We start from the raw sequence: 27,665 nt of genomic DNA, 5'->3' as shown, positions 1-27,665 counted from the left end.
TAAGTAGGGGCTTTACAATGGCTTTTTTCAGGGACACAGGAAAAATGCCAGTCTCTAGGGATGTATTTATGATCTGAAGCACATCTGTAATTATAAGGTGAAGAACAGACTTAAAAAAGTTGGTGGGCAGAATGTCCAATTCAGATGTTGAGGAACTGAGATTTTGTACAGTTTTTTCAAGAGTCTCATAATCAATCAAACAAAATTCTGACATTGTGTTGAAATTGTCTGTCTGTGTCACTGGTGATTGCAGCTTTTCAGTTATTTGCAACTGAGATATATTATGAGCAATATTCTGCCGTATTTTATCAATTTTACCTTTGAAGAAGGATGCAAACTCATTGCATTTATTAACTGAGAGAAGTTCAGGTGCTAATTGTGGTGGGGGATTAGTTAGCTTCTCTACTGTTGAAAATAGCACACGGGCATTGTTCATATTCCTGTTGATGATGTTGGAGAAGAAAGACTGTCTTGCTTTACCAATTTCATAATTATATTTACAAAGCATCTCTTTATGGATTTGATAATGGATGTGAAGTTTAGATTTGCGCCATTTTCTTTCAGTCTTCCTACATTCTCTCTTTAGCAATTTAACAGCTGGGTATTGCTTCCATGGTGCTTTCTGCTTGTCATTGACTCTTTTGATTTTGAATGGAGCAATATCATCCATAATTTGGGTCATATTTAAATTAAAAATTTCCAGTAAGTCGTCTACAGAGTCTGACATTTTAGTTGAGATCTGAGAGAGAGCTTGCTCAAAGAGAACACGTGTTGTCATTTATGACTCTCCTACCCATAGTCGTTGAGCTGTTCCGAATGTGAGGGGACATAGAAACATCAGAGAAAACACAGAAATGATCAGATAAGGCCAGGTCAACAACAGTAGTAGAAACAGTAAGACCCTTTGTGATAACGAGGTCAAGGGTATGACCACGAGAGTGGGTCGGTCCCTGTACATGTTTGAAGTTGTCAATAAGTGCAAGTAGTTCTCTGGCATAAGTGTTTTCAGGATTATCTACATGCAAGTTAACATCCCCAGATATAATAAGACAGTCAAACTCTAAGCAAATGACTGACGACAGTTCACCAAACTCTTCCAGAAAAACTTTGGCTGAATGTCTCGGAGGCCTGTAAATAGTTAATAACAATATGTTAGGAGAGCATGTAACAAGTGCACATAAGTGTTCAAAGGATGTAAAATCACCAAGTAAGGACTGTTTACATTGAAAAGAGGCTTACATTACAATGAAAAAAGGACGAATTTGTGAAATCGTTCATGGAATCCACATACCATTTGAATTTCTCATTCAAATTTTGAGGAATAAATCTTACATTGCTCAACATTAAGCCTGTTCAGTTTCATTTGCCTAGACTATGTAGTTTCTGGGATATTTACACCTCAAATTATATCAATTTTTTTTAAACACCCTGTATTAGCTAAATGTATGGTGGCCTGGATGACTGACTTCTGTTTTTGATGTGGGTGATTTAACCTGCTGCAGTGATGTAGCATTAAAAAAGAAATTATCAGATCAGAGTTACTCTTTAACTTAATACTTTTCCAGATCAGACATCCAGATTGCCTGAAGTTCAGTCAACATTCTTCTGGCAAAACAAGAGGGGATATGAGATGAGTAACCATATAAATACATTTTGAATCATCTATGATCACACCTCTTAATGACAGATACAGTCTCCACCAAAAGTATTAGAACAAGGCAAAACTGCTCCAACTCCTTCAAGTAAGATGGGTTGTGTTGGTGTACAGCAAGCTTCAAGTTATACCACAAATTCTCAATTGGATTGAGATCTGGGCTTCGACTAGGCCATTCCAAGACATTTAAATCATCTCATCTCATTATCTCTAGCCGCTTTATCCTTCTACAGGGTCGCAGGCAAGCTGGAGCCTATCCCAGCTGACTACGGGCGAAAGGCGGGGTACACCCTGGACAAGTCGCCAGGTCATCACAGGGCTGACACACAGACAACCATTCACACTCACATTCACACCTACGGTCAATTTAGAGTCACCAGTTAACCTAACCTGCATGTCTTTGGACTGTGGGGGAAACCGGAGCACCCGGAGGAAACCCACGTGGACACGGGGAGAACATGCAAACTCCACACAGAAAGGCCCTCGCCGGCCACGGGGCTCGAACCCGGACCTTCTTGCTGTGAGGCGACATCGCTAACCACTACACCACCGTGCCACCCGACATTTAAATGTTTACCTTTAAACCACTCCAGTGTAGCTTTAGCAGTATGTTTAGGGCCATTGTCCTGCTCGAATGTGAACCTTCATCTCAGTCTCAAACCTCTGACCAACTCAAACAGGTTTTCCTCCAGAATTGCCCTCTATTTAGTGCCATCCATCTTTCCTTCAAACCTGACCAGCTTTTCTGTCCCTGCAGATGAAAACGAGCCCCACAGCATGATGCTTCCACCACCATGCTTCACCGTAGGAATGGTGTTCTCAGGGTGTTGGGTTTGCGCCACACATGGCCAAAAAGATCAATTTTAGTCATCTGACCAGAGAATCTTCTTCCATGTGTTTGGGGAGTCTGCCACATGCTGTTGGGCAAACTCCAAACGTGTTTTTTTAAGCAATGACTTTTTTTCTGGCCACTCTTCCATAAAGCCCCACTCTGTGGAGTGTACAGCTTAAAGTGGTCCAATAGACAGATACTCCCATCTCCGCTGTGGATCTTTGTAGCTCCTTCAGTGTTATCTTTGGTGTCTTTGTTGCATCTCTGATTAATGCCCTCCTTGCTCGGTTTGAGAATTTTGGTGGGTGCCCTTCTCTTGTAGGTTTGTAGTGGTGACATATTCTTTCCATTTTGCTATAATGGATTTAATGGTGCTCTGTGAGATATTCAAAGTTTGGGATATTTTTGTATAACCCAACCTTGATCTTTACTTCTCCACAACTTTGTCTCTGGCCTGTTTGGAGTGCTCCTCGGTTTTCCTGTTGCTTGCTAGTGTTGCAGAGTCAGGGTCCTTTCAGAACAGGTTGATTTTCCAAACATCATGTGACACTTTGATTGCACACAGGTGGATCTTAAATCAACTAATTATGTGACTTATGAAGTGAATTGGTTGGACCAGCTCTTATTTAGGGGTTTCATATCAAAGGGAATGAATACCTATGCACACTTCAGATTTCATTTTTTTCATATTATTGTTTGTTTCACAATTAAAAAACAAAAACAGGTTGCATCTTTAAAGTGGTAGGTATGTTGTGTAGGTATGGTACTAACCCCCCAAAAATCCATTTAAATTTCATCTTGTAATGTGACAAAACAGGACAAACACCAAGAGGGATGAATATTTTTGCAAGACAGACAGACAGACAGACAGACGCGCATATATATATATATATATATATGCGTGTGAGTGATTACTACAAATACAGAGGCTTTTATGATTTTTCTTATCCACTATAGTCAAAAAAGATATAAGATCTCAGTATTCAGACTCTTGCATACTTCCCTCTCTTGTCTGATTTTATCTGATTTTATCTAATTTTATCTAATTTTATCTATTAGCATTACAGGCATGTTTCTATTGTGTCGCTACGATGCAGTGAACCAAACTCATATGTAAATCCCACTCTAAAGGGGCATGCCAATGTAATGAGTAATAGCTGACTAAATTTAGCATCATAAGGAGTACTATAAAAACAACCAAACTGGTCATTATTAAAATTAATTTCATTTATTCAGTTTCTCGTTCTTTCAATATTCATATTGCTTCACAGACAAAACAAAGGAAAATTTCAATACAAAATGTAGTACAGTTCTTTACAGTTCCCTGTGTATGAATAAATGTTTAATATGTCCAGTAGATCCCAAAGAGCTTCACTGGACTCCACAGATACGTATTACATATTAAATGATAAAGGCAGAAAAGATAAAGGTACCAAGGAACCAAGTAACAAGGAAAGCTTTTTCCTGAGATTGCACTATGGATAATTTCCACTCAAAAGTAAGGGGAATGAAGAACTCTTCTATGAATTGATTTGATGTGACTTGTTTCTCAAAATGGTCACTAAATTTGTCACTAAATTTAGATAAATTTATGTCAGAAGCCAGTGCCACATGAGGCTTGTGGTTTTGGCATCCTCTAGTGGTGAACAAAAAATAATTACTGGCCATTTCAGTAATATTTTACTGGAACTTTTATTGGTCTGGTTCACCGATTTTAAATGCATAGGTATACCAGTGTGATTCTTGTTCTTGATCTGGTGCCGTCCATTGTCTGAGAAGACCACCAGTACAGCATCCTTAGGAGAAGCAGAGAGAGAGAGAGAGAGAGATTTCTTTGTCATAGCAGTATCGTGAAATTGTTACTATTGACAAGTTTTCACTTATAAAAATAATTATGCACGAATATAACACATGATTACCAACACTAATAGATGCATATCTAGAGAAAATTATGTAACAAAGGAGGTGTGACATCTTCAAACACTATGCTGCTGCCTTACTTAATTTTTCCTGATTAGGGATATAAATCTTTAATGAGAAGCCAACACAGAACAAAGTAATAATAGTCTGCAAAGCTTTTCTTTGTGGACTGCATACAAAGATTTCTTTTAAGTGAACATTATGTTACACTCAAACTAAGCTTGACATTTAAGTGTGCTTATCTATTCCATGAATTTGATGCACACTGAAACATCTCAGTGTATACAAGGGGAAGATGTGCTGGAAACTTTCATTTTAATAGTACATAGAGAGCTATTTTCAGAAGTACAACCAAAACATACAACTAGTTTTAAATATATAAGTATTTCTGTATATTTTTTAAGCCCCTTCAGCCCATCATCATCTTTCAGCTGCTCCCGTTAGGGGTCACTACAGCAGATCCATCCATCCATCCATTATCTGTAGCCGCTTATCCTGTCACTACAGCAGATCTGTTCTGCAAATTTGATTTGGTATCGGTTTTTCATGGGATGCTCTTCCCGATGCAACCCTCCCCAGTCTATCTGGGCTTGGGAGCAGCACTAAGTATGCACTGTCTTATACAACCCCAGTGGCTGGGTACTTTACCTAATCTGCATGTCTTTGAACTGTGGGGGAAACCAGAGCACCCGGAGGAAACCCACACAGACATGGGGAGAACATGCAAACTCTACACGGAAAGGCCCCCTCGGCCATAGGGCTTGAACCTGCAACCTTCTTGCTGTGAGGCGACAGTGTTAACCACTACACCACCGTACCACCCCCTCTTCACCCCAACATATGTGTATTAATTTGCAGAATTCCATGTTTGAATTATCATTAACTGTGCATGTTATGTGTATTTCTATGCACCACATTCAACAGAGGATGATATTAAATTACACATAATGCTGTTTAATCATCTGCTTAGTTCTAAAATATTAAACATGGAGGGTTGAGTCCTTAAAAAGTAGACAATCCTTTTCAACATGTCAATTTAAGTTTTAACACACATACATGAACTCATAGACACCCACAATTGGCTAGTGTCACTGTGACTGACAGGGAAATCCCTCCTACACAGATTAAAATTTTGCTCTTTTGGACTCAGCCTTGGATGGCTTGCTTTTCTATTCCACCACATGGAAAACATTATTCCAAAAAACAAACAAACAAACAAACAAAACCCTAATGAGCAAGGTGTGGTAACAGTGGCTAAATAAATAAATAAATAGCATCCTGAAAAAAAAAGTGATTAAAAATCTTGAGTGAAACCATCTGTTAAAAGTGGGAATTTAGTATTTTCTGGTTGAAAAATAGTAAAGGGTTAAAAGTTAACTTAGTGAATCAGTTCAAACAGAGTAAAGATCTTAGAGACTGTTTACACTTGGTTTTAAAATACACCTTGGGTGATTGGGTCACAAGTGGAAAGTACTAAATCCATATGTAAACAACCACCAAGATGCATTGTAATTCAATCACTCAAATCACTTGCCAAGGTGGTCTGGGAAGCATTTGACCACATATATCATTTGTAGGGTAAATACTAATGCGTCCTGATGCATCCCCAAAAAGGATATATCTGGAAACTACATCATCAGTGCATTACATTAATAGCATTTAGCAGACGCACTTATCCAGAGTGACATACACCAAACCCAGAGCAGCCTGGGGAGCAGGTGCCTTGCTCAAGGGCACTTCAGCCATTCCAGCTGGTTCAGGGAATCGAACTAGCAACCTTTTGGTCCTAAAGTTGCTTCTCTAACCATTAGGCCATGGCTTACCCAATGCAGGATGTGGTGGTTGTTTTGGTCACAGTGTGCCAGCACTGAAAACAATGGATAGGAGCTCTGATGTACATGGTTGGAGTGCAAGAAAATAATGAAGGTATGTTGCAGGTTTAATGGTTTTAACATAACTGTGTGTGGCCCTTTGATATTCCAGTGGAAGTGGCATAGGCAGTAATGAATTCTGAACACAAGTGGTCAGCTGGAAACTGTGGAGACCCATGACAGGTGTAAATGGTGATGTGTCTTGGCTGTCCACTTGTGAGCTGGTCACCCAAGATGCATTTTAAAACCAATTGTAAACAGGGACTGAGATATTACATTGTTTGGTGTGGCAAGCATATCAAAAAATTGTCAAGAGAAAACTGTTTATAATATACATAATGATAAATAGAGAGAAGAACTTGAAATGTAATAAATGCTAAATGAATGATCCAGAAAAGGTTTGAAATTGATGCAAGGTTTGGCAGCTAAGCAACTAATTATAAAACAGATTATAGCAAGAGTGTAAAAGGGAGGTGTTGATTGTCTATGGTCTTGTGTTACACTTTGGTATAACTATTTCAGACTTCCTTTTCTTAGCACTCTGTCACACTACTGTGCAGACTGTTCAAATCTGGCCAACATACTGACAAATCTGGACTGAGCATTACCCTAGAGTGAGGAACAGCACCAATAGCAATGATGTCAGACAGATGGTGAGGAGGGCTGGACTAGGCAGCCTCAGCAGTGAAAATGAAGGTACAGAGGGCAAAAGTAGAAACTGTCCAGCAGGTAAGAGAGCGTTATCAAACACATCCTGCAGTTCTGCATGACCAACTTCCTCATTAGGGACAACTGGGAGAGAAAAAGCTGGAGTAAATATTCATATGGAGGAAATTCTATATATGGTCACTTATTCATATAGCAATGCATAAAAACAATTGAACTCTGTTGGACATAACAGCTGAGAGTTTATTTATTACCTCCACCAACTTTGTTGGAGGAGGTTATAGTTTCACCTCCGTTTGTTTGTATGTTTGCTTGTTCCCAATGTAACTCAAAAAGTAGTAAACGGATTTTGATGAAATTTTGAGGAAAGGTGGGCCATGGGCCAAGGAATAATTGATTAGCTTTTGGTGCAAATCCAGATATTTATGTGGATCCAGAATCCAGATACTGTATGTATGTGGATCCAGGATTTTTTGTCTGTTCCAAACATAACTCAAAGTAGTGAATGGATTTTGATGAAATTTTGAGGAAAGGCTGGCCATGGGGAGCCAAGGAAAAATAGATTAGATTTTGATACAAATCCAAATATGTGGCTTGGTGGAGGTATGCACACTACCGAGTGCCCTTCTGGTTAGAGTACATTTATTAGTAAAGCAAACTTGCAATCCTAGTTAACCATGAATTTTGTAGTATTAATTTTCCTATACAACACAAACAAAATTATAATAATATTTGTGATAATAATAACAGGCACTACAGTATGTTATAGGTTTACTTGTAATGCACACACTATACAGGGGGCTGCAAAAGTAGGTATACAGTAATGAAAAACAAAACATTCGCACAAAACATTATTTTATTGATTATACAAACATATCAATAATAACATATCAATAATAAACATATTAATCCCTCAAATGTTCAAACTGTTTGCCCCTGGCATTCACACACTCCACTAGTCGAGTGTGGATACCCATGCATACTCTGGCACAAAGGTCTTTATCAGCATGAGTTTCCTGGTAAGTCTCCCATATGAACTAAATCATGGCATCAACAGAACGTGGCTTGTGTGCGAAAACCCTATCTTTTAATGAATTCTAGTATTAAATGAAACCTAGCACCACTATTATAATACTGGTAATACTGGAATAATCCTTACTGTATACCTACTTTTGCAGCCCCCTGTATATTGAATCCCAGTGCTCTACAAATAATACACAAAAGCACGCCAACAATGAAACTGATATAGAAAAAAGTGTCAACATTTATATTCTGCTTTGTCATGCATTTAGTTTCAAGTTTACAAATCTCCTGCTAACAATGCAATACCCTATGGCACTTGATCCTTAGTTTACTACCTGATACTCATGTGTTAAAACTTACATTCACACTAGTGCTACTGAACAATGTATGAGAAAACTACAAGTGAATAAGAATCATGAGTAGTATGCAAACTACTTAAACTCAGTCTCAAACTCATATTTGGATATTCAAACTCCTTGTTTCAGTGTGATGATGGCAAATAAAAAAATAATTATTCTTGTTTGTTGTTTAAAAAATAAATCACTCACAAATTGCACATCAAGATCAGATTAGGTTTGGTTCAACTCACAATGGAAGCAGGTGAAATATACACTGGGAATGTTCAAGTATTCAAACCTGTAACATGAAAGTAGATGCGGACTAGTGAGCGCTCCTGGGAAAAGATCTCGCACTGATATGTACCCGAGTGCTCTAGTCGGGCTGATGGTATGGAGAAGAGCTTATCCATGCCAACTGTCACCTCCTTAAACTGATTCATCAACAGTGTCTTGATCTTAAAGGAAAAGTTGGTAGTCACATGAGGAAGGTTTTTCTACAGACATTTAAAAAATTATATCCTCCTATTTGACTTGGTTAGTCTTGACTTTCTTACACAAGAATTAATTGGATTCTGTGCATTAAAAACTGACAATTGAAAATGTGGTTTATAAATTGTAAATAGTATATATCATAATAATATAACTTTCCTTACCTTTGCATACCTCCAAACTATCTGTATGTCACTTGGCAAAACAAATGGCACATGACACCACATCTGAGTTCTATTGTTTTCCAACACAATGATTTCCTGCACTATCAACACACAAATAAACATAAACATTACACATATAGTACAGACAATAGGTAGGGCTTCTTAACTTGTCACATAGCAGCAAGGCTTCCCAAGCAGGAATTAACTCAGTCTGCATACCATTAGGGAGAGTGGTAAAGTGCATGATTCGCCTCACAGTAATTGTAACTGTGTTCAATGGAAATGAACATCTACAAGGCTACATGCAAATTTTATCTGTGAAAATGTGTCAAGTTTTCAAGAAAAGCAACATGGTATATGCACTAAACATGAAGGAAAATTGTGCATCTATAAAGAAGGGTTAAGGCACAAGAGACTTTCCAGTGCAATTCTTTCACCTAATCATTTGCACAAAGACCTTGAGTCCTCTCAGGGGTAATAAGATTCACACTTATACAGCCTACCCAAAAAGTGTTTTAAAAGTGATTTTATTCATGTTCATTCAACTATCAAAATATGAGAAAGAAAGAATTATCAGAGAAATCCATTCAAGTTTTGTTATAAGGGTAAATCAAGGGTGATGACATGGGTATTCTATTTTCCCAGTATGTGTACTATTACAATAGTAATTAACCACCGGACATTATGCCTGCTGGCTGGCCTCTTACAGTTTAAACATACTTCAGTGTTAAAATTGTATCATAAAGTAATATCATCTTTGTCCTATGACGAAATACAATACAATACAATATACACTCACGGGCCACTTTAATAGGAACTTGTTCTTGAGTCTAAGATTCCTGTTCTTGGCTAGCAGGAATGGGTCCCAGTGTGGTCTTCTACTGTTGCAGAAGATGCTTTTCTGCTCACCACGGTTGTAAAGAGTGATTATATGAGTTACTATATCCTTCCTGGCAGCTTGAACCAATCTGGCCATGTTCCTATGACCTCTGTTATCAAACAAGGCGTTTCCACCCACAGAGCTGTCACTCACTCAATATTTTTTTTGTTTTTCACACTATTCTGTGTAAACTTTAGAGACTGTTGTGTGTGAAAAGACCAGGAAATCAGCAGTTTCTGAAATACTCAATCCAGTCCATCTGGCACCAACACCCATGCCACAGTGAAAGTCACAGAGATCACAATTTTTCCCATTCTGATGTGTGAAGTGAGCATTACCTGAAGCTCTTGATTTGTATCTGCATGATTTTATGCATTGTGCTGCTGTCAAGGGATTGACTGATTAGAGAATTGCATAAACCAGCAGGTGTATGGGTGTACCTAATAAAGTGGTCAGTGAGTGTGTATTAGCATTTATTGGCAAAGATTAAAAAAAAAATTCACAATACTACTGTTTGATAATAGTGACTTAAGACTTTTTCATGTCCTCTTGAACTGCATGTACAAACTGTATGTAAAAGACAGACTAGACAAAATAGACTCACATGGACAATCCAATGGAAATTCACAGGAGTCATACTGACAAGTCACGCAGTTATAGACAGTGCCATCAGCCTGAAAACCTGACCAAATTGCAGAATTGCAAAACAACTGTTAACATGAACATGAGTGTTAACATATAGTGCGAATATTAATATTATATTTCATAAAATAATGAGAGTTTGGATAAATAGTCACCTACCACAAGGAGGGAAACATCCAGAAGCTGTGAAAAGCATGGGAAAAAGGTAAGCAAGTAAGGAGAGCTATACAACACCTTTAAATAGGTCTAAAAAGGGTCCCACTCATTTGAAAAAGTTCAGGGTATGAAAAAAAGAACAGGTGACCAAGAGGTGGTTTGCCATAAGTGAGTCTGAATCTTAACAAATATTAAGCTTATAATCAGGTTATTGTTGTATGGTAAATACACAGTAATTATTATATGTACACTAGTGTTTTACTGGGAAATATACCACTCGTATTTTTCATATGAATTACGTTCGAAACATTCAGTAACATATTTTCCAATATCTTCACTCGTGAGGATATCAATGAATTGTTTTGATTAACTTGTGTAGTTTTTGTTAGCTCATGTGTCTATATAATAAAAAGAAAATTACACGTTGGCTTGAAGATGTGAACTTTATCTTCTCATGTTGAAAAACTTGTATTTTTCATTAAAAACTACATCCTAGACCTGAGTGACATATTTTCCAATATCTTCATTCATGAAAAGATTGATGATGTCACTCCAATGTTTTCCTGCTGACTTGACACACATTGTCAAAATGGCAAATCGGTCCAAAATTAAAACATTTTTGATTAACTTGCGTATTTTTTCTTGTGGATGTGTCAATATAATAAAAAGATTATTACATGGTGGTGAAAATATATAAAGTTTATCTTCTCGTGTCGAAAAATATTTCACTCATTTGCTGCACTCACTCATGAAATATTTTCACCACTCAAAGATAAACTTCATGTCTTTGCACCACTGTGTAATATCCTCTATATATTAGATAGACACAAGTGTTTTACTGGGAAATATGCCACTCACATTTTTCATACAAACTATATCCAGGACACTGAGAACAATAATTGTGACATAAATCTCTATATGTCACTTGTAAGGAAAGGATGCATTGTTTTGATAAATTTGGTTACTTTTTGTTTGTGAATGTGTCTGTATAATAAAAAGGAACTCACATGTTGGCTTGAAGATATGAAGTGTATCTTCTCGTGTTGAAAAACTCATATTTTTCATAAAAATACATCGTGGATCTGAGTGACATATTTCCCAAAATTTCACTCCAGTGATGTCATTCCCAATGTTTTCCCACTAACTTGACAAACGTTGTCAAAATGGCGAACCAGTTCAAAATTAAAATTATTTTGGTTAACTAGCACTTTTTTTTGTGGATGTGTCTATATTAGGTAAAGAACATTACATGGTGGCGCGAAGATATGAAGTTTATCTTCTTGTGTTGAAAAATATTTCATTCATTTGCTTCACTCACTTGTAAAATATGCTCACCACTCGAAGATAAACTTCATATCTTCATGAGACCATGTAATATCCTCTATACATACAGTGTAAAGTGTATAGAACTGTTCAAAGGCAATTAAAAAAATAAACAGTACTAATAAATATGACCACTTAAGACCTATATTTCTTTTGAACACAAAGAAGAAAAGGGAACTGATCTCACCTCTAGGCAGACCAGTGGCCATTATGATGAAAGTGTCTGCAGCAGCTTGTAACTTAACTTCATACACTGTATCTGAGAAATATGAGGAAAGAGAAACATAGAGCTATACACAGTAACTTTTTTTATAGGAAGCTCGAGAATGTATTTGTATGTGTGTGGTGAATGGGCATTCATCTATCTATCTATCTATCTATCTATCTATCTATCTATCTATCTATCTATCTATCTATCTATCTATCTATCTACACTGTAAAACCCGATAAGGTCACTGAGCTCAAAAATTTTATTGAAACCGATTACGTAAAAATTTTTGAGGTAAGTAACTTAAATTTTTTAAGGTAAGATTTCTTAAAAATTACACTATAGTTACACTTAATTGTAATTTTTAAGAAATCTTACCTTAAAAAATTTAAGTTACTTACCTCAAAAATTTTTACGTAATCGGTTTCAATAAAATTTTTGAGCTCAGTGACCTTATCGGGTTTTGCAGTCTATCTATCTATCTATCTATCTATCTATCTATCTATCTATCTATCTATCTATCTATCTATCTATCTATCTAAATGATGGAAGACATGGAACTGAATGATGATGGTGGAACTTCATCAGTGGTTTAGTTTGGCTCAAATTAGATTGCAAGTTGTGTGTACAACAGTTTAAAAGAGTTGGTAACAATTGATACCATTATTCATATTCTGGTGAAATTCTTCCACAATAGGACTGATTTCAGCCCTCAAAAGCTCCTTTAGTACTGTGTCATAGCCTCTCCCTGAGAAAAGAACAAACCAACACTCAGAGACAGTGAAGCAAGTAAACACCAAGGGTCATAATCAGTGTTGATGATTTAAATTCAAATGATTGGAAAATCCTAAATTCTCAATATTTAGACAAAGGTTATACACATGCTCAGCTGACTTTGTCATGGAAACTCTTAAAACTTAAACTCTCCCAAGCAAAAATAATTCAAAGTCAAAGAGGTTGCAGAAAAGTTTAGACCTTTATTAAATCGATTAATAAAAGCCAAGTTCAGTCTGCAGAATGAACTGGTTCCAAATCTCAAATCATCCATTTTTATAGTGTTCCACCAAAATGCCAAACTTACGCTATATAAGGATAATTTTCAGCCTTGCTCTCCCAATATGTCCAAAGCCGACTGCACTGTTCTTAACTCAAGGACAGACCTCCCTGATTGTTCTTAATACTAAAACAGGCCACCTGTGCTAACTGAAAATATGTATCCAAACGAGACTTTTGTCATTCCAGTAATATACATCCAAACAAGGCTTGATTCTGGTTCAACACATGCTTCAGGGTTCCATTAACAGTATAAAGCTTTGACCAATCTATTTGTAATATCAACTTCATTAACTCTTTATTGAAAATCAACATGACTGGCTTTGAATCAAAATACAATCATCATAAACCAAATTATTGCTTATATGATGACATCAAGGCATGTGTGCATGGTTACATATGTGTGTGGTTACATTAAGGATATAAAATCACCACAATTTCCTGGATGGCTCAATCAAATGAAGGAAATCAATTGTGTATTGTTCATGACTACAAGGTTGCCAGATTTTATTGACTGAAGGTGTCTGAGACTACTGAGGTGTCTTTTTCAGTAGTGCCTAGAACATTGCCTTAAAACACAAGCACTTGTCTTTAAGCTTGTAAAAGTCTAGTATATTATCAGCAAATTGCTGTATAATTACTCCTAGCAGTTATATCAATGTACAATTGTATTCATTTAAAAATACGGCTTCCACCCACATTTGATAGCTTATAAAATTATCCAGCACAGGCTTTTTTTTTTAATGAGAAAGTGAAGAGGAAGAAAGTATAAACTGTTAGTGCTCAAGAAATTCTGTAGACTGTCTGGGATGATATGATTAATTCAAATTATTAGTGCCTTACTTATGTATTTCCCTCTTACAGGATTCCATCGTTGTTAACCCTTTGATGCAAAACATATGCACACCCCTTCTAATGCACAACATGGGTCAAAAATGACCCGCATTCATTTTCCAGGTTATTTCATGCTGACTGAGTTTTTCTTTGCTCTATCATTTGAAATCAATTTATTTTATGATTGAATATTCCAAGTATTCTTTAAATATCTTGTTTTTAATTACCACAAATCACACATCACACATCACATTATCTCTAGCCGCTTTATCCTTCTACAGGGTCGCAGGCAAGCTGGAGCCTATCCCAGCTGACTACGGGCGAAAGGCGGGGTACACCCTGGACAAGTCGCCAGGTCATCACAGGGCTGACACATAGACACAGACAACCATTCACACTCGCATTCACACCTACGGTCAATTTAGAGTCACCAGTTAACCTAACCTGCATGTCTTTGGACTGTGGGGGAAACCGGAGCACCCGGAGGAAACCCACGCGGACACGGGGAGAACATGCAAACTCCGCACAGAAAGGCCCTCGCCGGCCCCGGGGCTCGAACCCAGGACCTTCTTGCTGTGAGGCGACAGCGCTAACCACTACACCACCGTGCCGCCATTACCACAAATCATTAATTTAATTTTTTCTTTCCTACTTTATGAACAAAAATACTTTTTATATTACTACACATGGGTCATCCAAGTGTGATTTAAAATTAAATGTCTTAATACTATAATAATAATTTGTTTCAAGTAATTACTTTAGCAGTGAATGGGCCCAGTTATTTATTTATTAACTGTGTAGTTAGCTAAGCCAACTACAATAAAATTAGCTAACTAAAGTAGAATATGTCAACAGCTAGGTAGCTAATAGTAATTACTTGTAACTTTCTGACAAGTAATCTACTCACTCTCAAGGTAACCTAAACATAATCAAAAATTTTTCTAAGGTAATGTTAGAACAATTGAAAAACATTACTTGCATGTATTAGATGGGCAAAGGGCGCTGTGCTGAGCTGTGAAATGTCTGACACAAGCACAATTCACAGTTCCCACCAAACGCTGGAGTAAATGCATGCGGGTCATTTCTGACCCATGTGTGTAAACGTGATGTAGAATTACAAAAGCTGTGCTTGTTCATAACTTAAGAAAGGAAAAATAAAAATGATGATTTGTGCTAAACAAAAACAAGATATTTACTGCATATTTGGAAAAGTAAATGACAAAATGAATTTATTTCAAAAGTATATCATAGAAACACTCAGCCATACATGAAATAACCTGGAAAATGAATGCAGGTCGTTTTTGACCCATGTTGTGCATTAGAAGGGTATAGTGATACAAAAAGGGTTTTTATTCAAAAAGTAAGAAAGGAAAAAAATAAAATAAGGATGTATGATGATCAAAAACAAGTTAATTGAGGAATACCTTGAATACTGAATGATGGAATTAATTTATTGCAAAGATATAGAAGATAAAAACTCAGCTGGGTCACTTTTGACCCATGTTTTGCATCAAAGGGTTTAATGTATTTCTATGCACACAAAAAAATGAATTTCAACAAACTGTCAGCAGTACTGGAATTAATCCTGCTCCTCTCTTGAGCTGATGTGTGAGTTCTGAATTTGTGTATAACTGAGACACACCTCTCTGGCTAGTACACACACAAATCCTACACAATCATCCAAGTACATAGTTATGTCTGAGGTCTAAACACTGATTTATACAGTTTTGTTATTAACTTATTACAATTCTTCCGAGGTTGAATTTCTTACCTACTTTAGCTGCCTCGATTACTCTTGGATTGTTGTTGAATATTCTGTCCAGGGTTTTGAAACAGGCATCTATATTACGAATGTTGTATTTACTGAGAATGTGACCCCAGCACAGACGGACAATGTCATATTGATCTATAAAACACTGGAAACAACTTAATCCCACGCAAACAAATGACATTAAAAATAATAGCCTGAGTACAAACCCAAACATTCTGCTTACTGGTAGTGTGTTTAGATTTGAAATTCTTCGGATGTTCTATCATTAGTACATCACAATGCAAAAATAAACAACCTACTGATGAGAGAGTTCAGCAGAATAATGATGTTATGCTCAAGGATTAAGTAAAGTTTTCTTCAAAATCTCTTATAGTAAGCCCTGATGTGTGGCAGGCGGGAGATGATGTTCACACATTTTATTTTAAAGACTTTCGCTTTTCAGCTTCATTCATTCGCTCGCTACTCTCTCTGTCTCTCTCTCTCTCTCACACACACACACACACACACCATTAATTGACAACAGGTGCATTGACTTTGCCACTCACCTTCCCTGACCCCGCCCTCCATTCCACAAACCGACGCTTGGCCACGCCCTCGCTGTCACATGTCTACAATGTTTACGTTACATATCACATTTTGAATTTTAATGAGTGAAATTTGAAAATGTTACAGATTGGGGATAGGGACAAATTCAGGCTGCACTTGATTCATTTTAACTTTTAACAAAACTCAAAAGGACACCATTTAAAAATTAACAATGTTCAAGAGAACAAATGCATTTGTGCAGTTTGAAGATGAAAGGTGAACATATTGAATAATCTGCTCTTCTCTGCTAGGTATGTCTTTAATCCATTGTCTCAGGAGCCTCTCACACTGCACCATTTATCTGTTTTTCCTGCAAACCAAGATGGGGAGAGGAGACAGAGGGAGAACTAGTGAGGCACACAAAGATATGTTGGAGTTTGTGCTTATAGTGGCAGCTGTGTATGCATTTCTGAAGGAAAATAGAATTTAATAACACATTATAGCAAATATTAAAATGATGTTTATAATTTAACAGAATGGAGGAGGAATCTCATGACCATGACCACTGCAAATTACACAAAAGAGTAAAGGACAAGTTTTGTTTTTATAAAAATCTGAAAACCAGCCTGTGTGTGTGTGTGTGTGTGTGTGCACGCGCATGTGTATAAATAAAAGAGTGATGGTGAGTGAGAGAGACTACTGATAGGCCCCAAGGCAATTCCATCACATCCCGTATCCCCCAACCCCCCTACTCCTCTTTTTTCTCCTCCCGCACCCCCCCCCCCCCCAATTCTTCACTCTCTACTTCCTCCATCCTCTGTCCGTCGCTATAGAAACCAGACAGGGTCCCTAATATACGAAGTTAATATGTTTCCAGTGGCAGTGAGCAACTTGGGTGCTAATGCATTAATCTGTCTCCTCTAAGATAAGGCAATCCATAGTGTGCAGGAGCCTGTGGTGGATGACAAACAGTTTATCAGTCCATCACCTCTCTGTTTGCAAGTCAGTTGGGGTCATTCTGATTGGAAGTGCTCATTCAGCAAAATGTATTTTGGGTGTTCCTTTTTTCCTCCTTTTTTATTTGCAATTTGATATTCTTTTACAACAACACAGGTTGAACATTTATTAAGGATGCTATTTGGCTTCTCTGAAACATGGCAATTGCATATATTTATATTATCATAATTTGGGTTTAATTATGATAGTATCAAGAAAGAAAATACCTGGTTGGATGGCAAATGTAAAATATCTTTAACTCTAGAAGATAAAATGAAAAGTTTTACTAATACTGACACAGAAAACACTGCCAGATTGACGAATGTATGAACTAAGCTGTCTTTGCATAACATAATCTTATCCCTTTTCTACAGGGTGTTCAAAAAAATTCAGCAACCAATGAGAATACCAAGAAGCATTATATCTACCCTTTCTAATGTTAATGCCATTTTTCACCTGTAAGGAAAAGATATACAGTTCTATGCAAATACCCTAGGCACATGCAATGAAATGCTGTAGTGCAAAGATGCCTTCAAAAATAATGAAATTAAATATTTCGAAATAAAAAATAATACCATAAAGATCAGAAAGCAGTAATGCATGAAAAAAGTCAATGTTTGGTGTGAAATGACCCTTTGCGTTAAAAAATAAATAAATAAAAAGCAGTCTCAGGTACAGTTAGTGCAGTTTTATAAGGAACTGAGCTGTAAGTTTTACTGAGCATCTTACAGAATCAGCCACAGTTCTTCTGGACACTTTGACTGTCACACTTGCTTCTTATTTTTGCAGCAAAACCCAGTAGCCTTCATTATGTTTTTGTCTGAAAAGTGGTCTGTTATGTAATATGCTGCTTTCTTTACTGACATAGAAACATTTTTCTGTAAAATTTAATTTTGTGCTGGAAAACAAATCTTTGGAAATCTAAAGTGCTTTTGTACCAGTTCCATAACGTAGAATTCATAAAATAAAAATCCATCCATCTATCCATTATCTATAGCCGCTTATCCTGTACAGGGTCGCAGGCAAGCTGGAGCCTATCCCCTATGGGCGAGAGGCAGGGTACACCCTGGACAAGTCGCCAGTTCATCGCAGATAAAATAAAAATCTATAACAAAATTTGTACTAAAAAACAGAGTGCCTAAGACTTTTGCACAGTACTGTATATATAAAGAAGGATAAATAAATAAGTAATCAAGTTATAAACAAATATACACATATGTACTGTATGTAGTTTTATTCCCATTGATTTCTACATTTCCAGACACGCTGTGTACACTGGAATAGTTCAGGGTTCAATTTGAGCATTTTAATTATATTCATTCTAATAACTTTTGAACATGAAGACAACTTTGAAGAAGGTCATACCACGGGGTCACGACCCTTAGCTTTCTTCTGACCAGACCATTTCATAGGTCACAACACAAAGCCAGCCTACAGAGTGTGCCCCCTTTGGCCACCGTGGCAGTTGGGACCCAAATTAAATGCTCTCCTTTTAAAGTTTCTCTCTTTTCAAGAACCAATAATTAATGTTTTCAAGAACCAATAATTAATGTTTCAGTGTATTATTAACTATGAGAGTAAATATAATGGAAGAGAAGGCATAGGTTTAACAATATTTTGTGCTTATCTAAATTTGGTGAATCATAAAAGGCAAATATGAATAAACAGGAGTTAATGAATGGTTCTTGGTTTTCTATAATTGATGACCTTGCATGCTGCCCCGTTCCTGACCACCTCACCTGTGACCTGCATTTACATCACAGGTTAAGGGTCTCAGGGATGGAGATGCATGCTAAGAAATGGCTTTGGATTTTAAAAAGGCAGTGTCTGGGAGTTATGCTTCTCTATTGTGCTATACATACTGCATTTTTTTTTTCCTGAGAATTTATACTGTATGCAAGCTGCTGCTAATCCATAAATCCAGACACAAAGGAAAATGTGGTTTTGGATTATGTTTGCACCAAGCATTGCTGTGTCAGTTATAATAAAAACATCGGATGTCAATGGATATTTTTTGCTGCAGTGAGGATGTGTCTTCACAGAGGATGTAAACCCAAATCTTTCTAAGTTGTTTCAGCTCAGCTACATTTGCTGAATTCTAAGACAAAATGGGTGCATGTTTCTAAACATTTAGAAACAACCCCCTATTAAACGTGATCTCTAGACAGACAGACAGACAGACACACACACACACACACACACACACACACACACACACACAACATTCATTATATATTAAATTTAATCTAAACACCTATGTTATAAATTTGAAATAAAAGCAATGCAAAGGACCAGGAATGATGCACCTACACCAACACAGTCCAAATGGAATATAACATTATTTACTCGATCATAACATAAAATAAAGGCCAAAAATACAGTCCCTGCAACATCCTCTTTATGAGTAAAATACGAAGTAATTTGCATTTAACACTTAAAATACTTCCAATATTCCACAATGTTTAATTGATGCAGAAGTCCTTGGTTTATTTTGTACAAATACTACATTACGTCCACTTTATATCCAGAAAACAAAAAAAAGAGTATGGCACCCCCTGTGGGTAGACAGCTATCATTGACACAGGACTGAGTAAAAGGGATATGTCTATCTTTGTCTTCTCAAAATCTTTTCACTGGAAATCATTTTAAAACATCATCCCAGTGACAGTATGCCTGCTTCTGTGTACAAATGGGAACATTGTGCATAGACATGAAGTCACAGTTTTCTGGAGATGGTAATGAAATGCTGTGGAGTAGTTGCAGTACCTTAAATGGCAAAAAAGATGCCAAAACATCATAAAATGCTGACATATTAGTCAGGAGCGATTATTTGCTGAGACAACAAATCCATTATTTGAAAGATGTAGAAAGCAGGCAACACACAGACCAGTTTATCTTACCATTGCATGCTTTGTTCAGTCCACTCCATGTACAGCACTTGAGCCAGACTCACATCCTGCATATTCATATGTGCACAGGTGAGCATGCATGTAAATGGTGTGACCACAGTAAGCACTTTGCTACAGTCACATGCATATACTTGGTCCCATTATGCAAAAGCATTCACTAGTGGACAGCTTCTTGTACATCCTGAATCATATACAAGAATAGCTAGGCTGAGAGGTGAGGTGAACAGGTATAGAAAGAATATTACCATAGTGGTGGCATCTCACATCTGCAGAGTTGGACAGTAACAGTGTTTCAGAGGAACAATGCATTCTCACAAGAGCATATTGTCTCTTTCTCTCTGTGTCTCTATCCTTGATGACCAAGAGTCAACGGAAACAAAGACAATTAAAATAAAAATAAAATACAGATCAGGAATAACAGCAAATAGATGGTCATACAAAATCAAACCCCCACCCAAAAAAAAATCCTATAATCTACAGTGCCAAAAATACTGCAGTCTGTTAAAAACACATGCTACAAACATACCTGTGAGTGCACACGGGTTTGCGCTTTCCCCTCCTGCTAATGAGTCTCATTTCCTGACTTTGTCTCTTCCCTCATCTCACCATTCTCACCATTTCCTCTTTTCATCTTTCTACCCTTGCTCATATTTTTTTCAGGCACCATGTCTCTGTTACCCCCCCCACCCCATGTTCATACGCCTCTGTGTGTGTGTGTGTGTGTGTGTGTGTGTGTGTGTGTGTGTGTGTGTGTGTGTGAAGAGAGGAAATGTGTGCAAGACAGAGGGAGCAGGGAGGGGGCAGATGAGGAGAGAGGAGAAGAGAAGAGACAGCAAGGAGGAGAGGGGATGTAGGGGGAGGGTCAGGATCACAACGAAGCATCGCACTGATGAGAGATGAAGCAGAGGAAAATATCATCCCACGTGTTTGCATTTCTTAATCAATATGTAGACATGACCCTCATTTTTAGCTCGGCTCCTGTACAACAAAATGAGACAAACACTCATGCAAGTTTGCAAATACAAGATAACATATCTTCTCCGCTGGAGGAGATAGTCTGATATACTGAATTTAGTACCATAATTCTGATTAAGTAAAGGCCTACAGCTATGTTAACTTTCCATGAAACTCATTTGTAGGACAGAGCTGTGCAAATGCATTGGTAAAGGTAAAATATAATAAAAGGTACGTATGTGCTACGATTATAAAAAGGAGGCTGCAGATTGCAAATATGAACCTGACATTTTTTTAGCTCCTGCACTAAAACTTTAGCCATTATATGGTACATTGTGTTAAAGAGTAAGCCAGTCTTAGTGGATGTGTACTCATTAAATTTGACTTATGACATTCTAAAAGCATTAGAACAGAAGCAGGTTATTCCTCATAATGCTTGCAGAATGAGAAGAATGAAGACCAGCACAAAGACTCAAACAGTAGGGACTTATTGCAACTGCCATTCCAGCCAAGCATGGATGAAGGATGAACAAAACAGTAATGACCCTGTACCCTTTGCAATTAATGTAGCTGAAATCTTTTGTTCCAGAGCCAAAATGCCTGCTAGGCATCAGAGTTGTGGCTTACTGAAATAAAGGCATTCAGACAGTTGTGAGAAGGAACATGAAAGTAGTAGACAGTGAAAATGCTTAGCTATAGATTATTGAGTCTTCATTTAAATGTCACATAGGGAGCACTTTGTTTTCTTTATTTAAACCTTGCAAAGCATACAGACATTGTAACATGTCTAAACTAAACATATTGCTAATAAACACACACACACACACACACACACACACACACACACACACACACACACACACACACACACAGAGTTTATGGCTATATTTGCTGCAACTATTTTTTACTCACTGTTTTTCACTTGATATTTCCATCTGACCTGGCTGTGATGTGTCATAGCATTGTCTCATTTTCTGAATGCATTACACTGCAACCTTATGCAGAGGCCAATACTTGGATATGATTAACAGGCAATGACAGACATGTACATACATGCTAGGCATGAAACGGTTTCTGTATGGCATTTAGACTAGTGCACAAGATCACGAGTGGAAAACCATAGTGTGCTTGTATCATGCACGTGCAAAGTTTTTTAATGCTATATTTTTAGCTCTGGTCATTGGTCGGCTTCAGTCATCCCTACAGTTTGTAAAAATAATAGCGGCTGGAGAGGCTTGTGAAAGAGGTTTAGTGTAAAACTTTCCAAACACCCAAGACTTCTAAAATATGGGAGCACTTATAAATTATAGCAACACTAACACTATGCACGAGCCCATTTCTTAAATTCCCATTAGTAAGAAGATCTGTTTTCAATATTTTTTGTTCTTGTAGCTGCTCAATACACTCACTATTAAAGGCATAAAGTCTGCCTGCTGCCTTAGAATTTCCATTGAATAAGTGTTTGAGAAAATGTTTAGGCTAGAACCTGGGCTTATTCTATGTTGATTGATGGTGCTAGTATATGTATTCATATGGATTGGGTTTGTTGGACATGTACCTTGTCTAATTATTTTATTTCTTCCATTATTTTAAGCAGGGAATGCTATAAATAGATAATGTTTGAATAACTGTGATCACTATAATTAAAACTGTAAGTTAAAGGAATATAAGGAATATGTCTTCACGTTACATGTTATAATAATTATGATGTATTTGTTTTCTCCTCAGGAAGGCACGGTGGTGTAGTGGTTAGCACTGCTGCCTCACAGCAAGAAGGTTCTGGGTTCAAGCCCAGTGGCTGATGGGTGCCTTTCTGTGTGGAGTTTGCATGTTCTTCCCGTGTCTGCGTGGGTTTTCCTTGAGTATTCTGGTTCCCCTGAAAGACATGCAGATTAAACTAATTGGTGGCTCTAAATTGACCATAGGTGTGAATGGTTGTTCATTGCTATGTGTCAGCCCTGTGATGATCTGGCAACTTGTCCAGGGTGTACCCTGCCTCTTGCCCATAATCAGCTGGGATAGGCTGCAACCCTGCACAGGATAGTGGTTACAGATGATAGAAGGATGTTTTCTCCTCTTGCTCTCAGTAAATATAAAATGAACTTTGTCTGTTTGATTTTTTGAAGGGAAAATTAATCAGTAAAATAGTTGATTAATATATCAGTAGAAAAATAGTTGTTAGCACCAGCCCTAATGTTATTATTTTAATGTTTATACATCCAAAAAGTGCATTGTGCTGCTAATTTTATTTGTGGCTTTCCATATAAATCTTGGTGAAATTATTTCAGTTTGTGTACCCATACTTTCTAACATTTTCCACACATTTTAACAATACCACAATAATACTGATAACCATGATAATTTTGGCCACTATAATTTATTTTTATTTTATTTTATTTATTTTTATTTTTATTTTGAACATGTATAAAAATGTATGTAACTATTTGTATATACAAAAGAAAGAAAACGAGAAATAAATAAAATAATAAATAAAATAACATAAAGAGCTAAGACATTACAAAACACCGCACATTGTTCGAAAAAGGAGTGGGAAGAAGTACAATACTTAATTATGATATTACTTAATTATGATATTATATTTTCATACAATTTAATCTCTAATAAATACTATATATTCCTGGAAAGTGTTGCTGCTTACAGGAATCTGAAGCTCAAAAATGATCCTGGGTTCAGTGAAAGGAGAAAAATGAGAGGAAAAAAACATCAGACAATCTGATCTGCTGCAGATTATGTTGTTGGTACATAAACCTGATGCAGAATTCTATATTATATAATGTTGTAGGACTATGTATAATGCTATATTTATACATCTCCAACCATACAAATCCACAGCAAAGTGTGTGCACAAGAGTGTTAATGATTACTTATGAATTATGTGCGTAAAAGAAAGTTAAATCAGTAAAACAATACAATATGCCCTTCTTCCCCAAGGGGCTTTGTGTCAGTGCAAGGAGGAAGAGGTTGAGATGGAAAAGCAACTGGACACACAATACATAAATTACATTTAAAAATGTGAAAAGTTCACATGGTATTTTTTTTCCGTTTATAAATCAAGGAACACCAAAAAAAAATGTATATACAGTAAATGACAGTATATCTGGGTTCACGTTGACTATCATGCTAGATAGCAAATTTGTTCTAGATAGGAAAATTTGTGAAAATATAATTAGAAAATAACATACATTTTCTAAAATGATTTTTAAAATCAGTCCAGATGATGTTAAAATCTTTGTCATGTTTAAGTGAAAATGAAGGATTGGAGGGTTCATAGTTCATATGCCGTAACAATTGAAGTGGCTCTTAGTTTTGTTTCTGACACATTCATATTTAGAACTGTATGGCACCCAAAAAGAATTGGCTGGAGTCTCAAGAGGCCTAAGAATTAGTAGAATTAAAGCTATGGTAGGTAATTTATCTCATCTCATCTCATTATCTCTAGCCGCTTTATCCTGTTCGACAGGGTCGCAGGCAAGCTGGAGCCTATCCCAGCTGACTATGGGCGAAAGGCGGGGTACACCCTGGACAAGTCGCCAGGTCATCACAGGGCTGACACATATACCCCTTTTCCACCAAATCAGTTCAAGGGCTGGTTCGGGGCCAGTGCTGGTGCTGGTTCACAACTCGTTCAACTTGCGAGCCAGCTGAGAACCAGTTTGCTTTTCCATAGCTCGGGGTGCTAAGGGGAGCCACGTCATTACGTCGCTGTATACGTCAGTTATGTCGCTGTATACGTCAGTTATGTCACTGCATTTGCATAAACCTTGGCGCGAGCATCGAAGCAACAACAACACGGAGAAGAAGAAGCAGCAACAACAACAACAACAATAATGGATGACTTCGCGTTTGTACAGCTACTGCTTCTCGTCGCTTAAAACTGGCGACCTTTCGCGGTCTTGCTATTGTTGTTGGTCTTAATAACTCTGCCCCCCCCCCACCGACGTAAGCAGTTCTTTCCTCTGGCCCAGCAAAGAGTTGGTGCTAGCCTGGAACCAGTTTTTCTGGCCCCAGAGCCAGTTGTTTGTCAGTGGAAACAGAAAACCCGGTTCCAAACTAAGCACTGGCCCCGAACCAGCCCTGGAACTGCTTTGGTGGAAAAGGGGCATTAGACACAGACAACCATTCACACTCACACCAACGGTCAATTTAGAGTCACCAGTTAACCTAACCTGCATGTCTTTGGACTGTGGGGGAAACCGGAGCACCTGGAGGAAACCCATGCGGACATGGGGAGGACATGCAAACTCCGCACAGAAAGGTCCTCATCGGCCACGGGGCTCGAACCCAGACCTTCTTGCTGTGAGATGACATCGCTAACCACTACACCACTCTGCCGCCTACGTAGGTAATGTATTTTAGAAGCATTTTTGTTATATTTCTTGAAATTCTCTTCACATCCCAACATCAATGAATAAATCAAATGCTCTGACAGTTAACAAAAATCCCTCATCTGTGGCAGTCACAGGGCTGTACAGTGGTGCTTGAAAGTTTGTGAACCCTTTAGAATTTTCTAGATTTCTGCATAAATATGACCTAAAACATCATCAGATTTTCACACAAGTCCTAAAAGTAGATAAAGAGAACCCAGTTAAACAAATGAGACAAAAATATTATACTTGGTCATTTATTTATTGAGGAAAATTATCTGATATTACATATCTGTGAGTGGAAAAAGTATGTGAACCTTTGCTTTCAGTGTCTGGTGTGACCCCCTTGTGCAGCAATAACTGCAACTAAACGTTTCCGGTAACTGTTGCTCAGTCCTGCACACCGGCTTGGAGGAATTTTAGCCCATTCCTCCATACAGAACAGCTTCAACTCTGGAATGTTGGTGGGTTTCCTCACATGAACTGCTCGCTTCAGATCCTTCCACAACATTTCAATTGGATTAAGGTCAGGACATTGACTTGGCCATTCCAAAACATTCACTTTATTCTTCTTTAACCATTCTTTGGTAGAACGACTTGTGTGCTTAGGGTTGTTGTCTTGCTGCATGACCCACCTTCTCTTGAGATTGAGTCCATGGACAGATGTCCTGACATTTTCCTTTAGAATTCGCTGGTATAATTCAGAATTCATTGTTCCATCAATGATGGCAAGCCGTCCTGGCCCAGATGCAGCAAAACAGGCCCAAACCATGATACTACCACCACCATGTTTCACAAATGGGATGAGGTTCTTATGCTGGAATGCAGTGTTTTCCTTTCTCCAAACATAATGTTTCTCATTTAAACCAAAAAGTTCTATTTTGGTCTCATCGGTCCACAAAACATTTTTCCAATAGCCTTCTGGCTTGTCCACATGATCTTTAGCAAACTGCAGACGAGCAGCAATGTTCTCTTTGGAGAGTAGTGGCTTTCTCCTTGCAACCCTGCCATGCACACCATTGTTCAGTGTTCTCCTGATGGTGGACTCATGAACATTAACATTAGCCAATGTGAGAGAGGCCTTCAGTTGCTTAGAAGTTACCCTGGGGTCCTTTGTGACCTCACCGACTATTACACGCCTTGCTCTTGGAGTGATCTTTGTTGGTCGATCACTTCTGGGGAGGGTAACAATGCTCTTGAATTTCCTTCATTTGTACAAAATCTGTCTGACTGTGGATTAGTGGAGTCCAAATTCTTTAGAGATGGTTTTGTAACCTTTTCCAGCCTGATGAGCATCAACAACGCTTTTTCTGAGCTCCTCAGAAATCTCCTTTGTTTGTGCCATGATACACTTCCACAAACATGTGTTGTGAAGCTCAGACTTTGATAGATCCCTGTTCTTTAAATAAAACACGGTGCCCACTCACACCTGATTGTCGTCCCATTGATTGAAAACACCTGACTCTAATTTCACCTTCAAATTAACTGCTAATCCTAGAGGTTCACATACTTTTGCCACTCACAGATATGTAATATTGGATCATTTTCCTCAATAAATAAATGACCAAGTATAATATTTTTTGTCTCATTTGTTTAACTGGGTTCTCTTTATCTACTTTTAGGACTTGTGTGAAAATCTGATGATGTTTTAGGTCATATTTATGCAGAAATATCGAAAATTCAAAAGGGTTCACAAACTTTCAAGCACCACTGTAAAAAGCCCATCCAATCATTTCATTTGGTCTGCACGAAATGATTGGATGGCCTACTAGTGCATGTCAAACAATTAAAATATTGTGAAAAAGTTCAATATTTTCCATCCGTTATTTAAGAAAGTGAAAATTTAATATATTCCAGACTCATTACATGTAAACTAAAATGTTTCAAGCATTTTTCTATTTTAATTTTTATAATTATGACCTACAGTGCAAAAAAAAAAACCCATATCTCAACAGATTAGAGAATTTCATTTCAAGTTTGAGTAAAACAGTATAAATACCATGCATCTCTCAATCGAGTTCACGCAATCACAATCATGGGGAAGACTGCTGAGTCGACAGTTGTCCAGAAGA

The 27,665-nt window shown here is 37.5% G+C and overlaps 1 protein-coding gene across 1 annotated transcript; it reads right to left on the bottom strand.

Annotated features, from left to right (window-relative positions):
- Window positions 1-6,881: 6,881 nt before the first annotated feature.
- spaca6 (sperm acrosome associated 6) lies at window positions 6,882-20,307 on the bottom strand. Its single transcript, XM_060920785.1, has 9 exons — window positions 20,246-20,307; window positions 15,825-15,979; window positions 12,828-12,914; window positions 12,146-12,217; window positions 10,639-10,662; window positions 10,442-10,519; window positions 8,958-9,058; window positions 8,603-8,759; window positions 6,882-7,069 (listed from the first exon to the last, which is right to left on the bottom strand). Exons 1-9 carry the CDS (start codon window positions 20,305-20,307, stop codon window positions 6,882-6,884), a joined length of 924 nt encoding a protein of 307 aa, XP_060776768.1.
- Between the last annotated feature and the right edge of the window lie 7,358 nt (window positions 20,308-27,665).

The sequence above is a fragment of the Neoarius graeffei genome, chromosome 5, assembly GCF_027579695.1.
Source record: "Neoarius graeffei isolate fNeoGra1 chromosome 5, fNeoGra1.pri, whole genome shotgun sequence".
Classification (NCBI taxonomy): Eukaryota; Metazoa; Chordata; class Actinopteri; order Siluriformes; family Ariidae; genus Neoarius; species Neoarius graeffei.
Note: the sequence above shows the minus strand (reverse complement) of the source record. Positions and strands in the feature narration are given on the sequence as shown.

Excerpts from the sequence above, each read along its gene's own strand:
- spaca6 (XM_060920785.1), bottom strand. The coding sequence starts at position 20,307 with ATGCAGGATGTGAGTCTGGCTCAAGTGCTGTACATGGAGTGGACTGAA. Across the intron at positions 12,915-15,824 it reads AATCGAGGCAGCTAAAGTAG|GGAGAGGCTATGACACAGTA; the intron begins GTAAGAAATTCA and ends TTCTTTTCTCAG. Across the intron at positions 10,520-10,638 it reads TGGATGTTTCCCTCCTTGTG|GTTTTCAGGCTGATGGCACT; the intron begins GTAGGTGACTAT and ends CAATTTGGTCAG.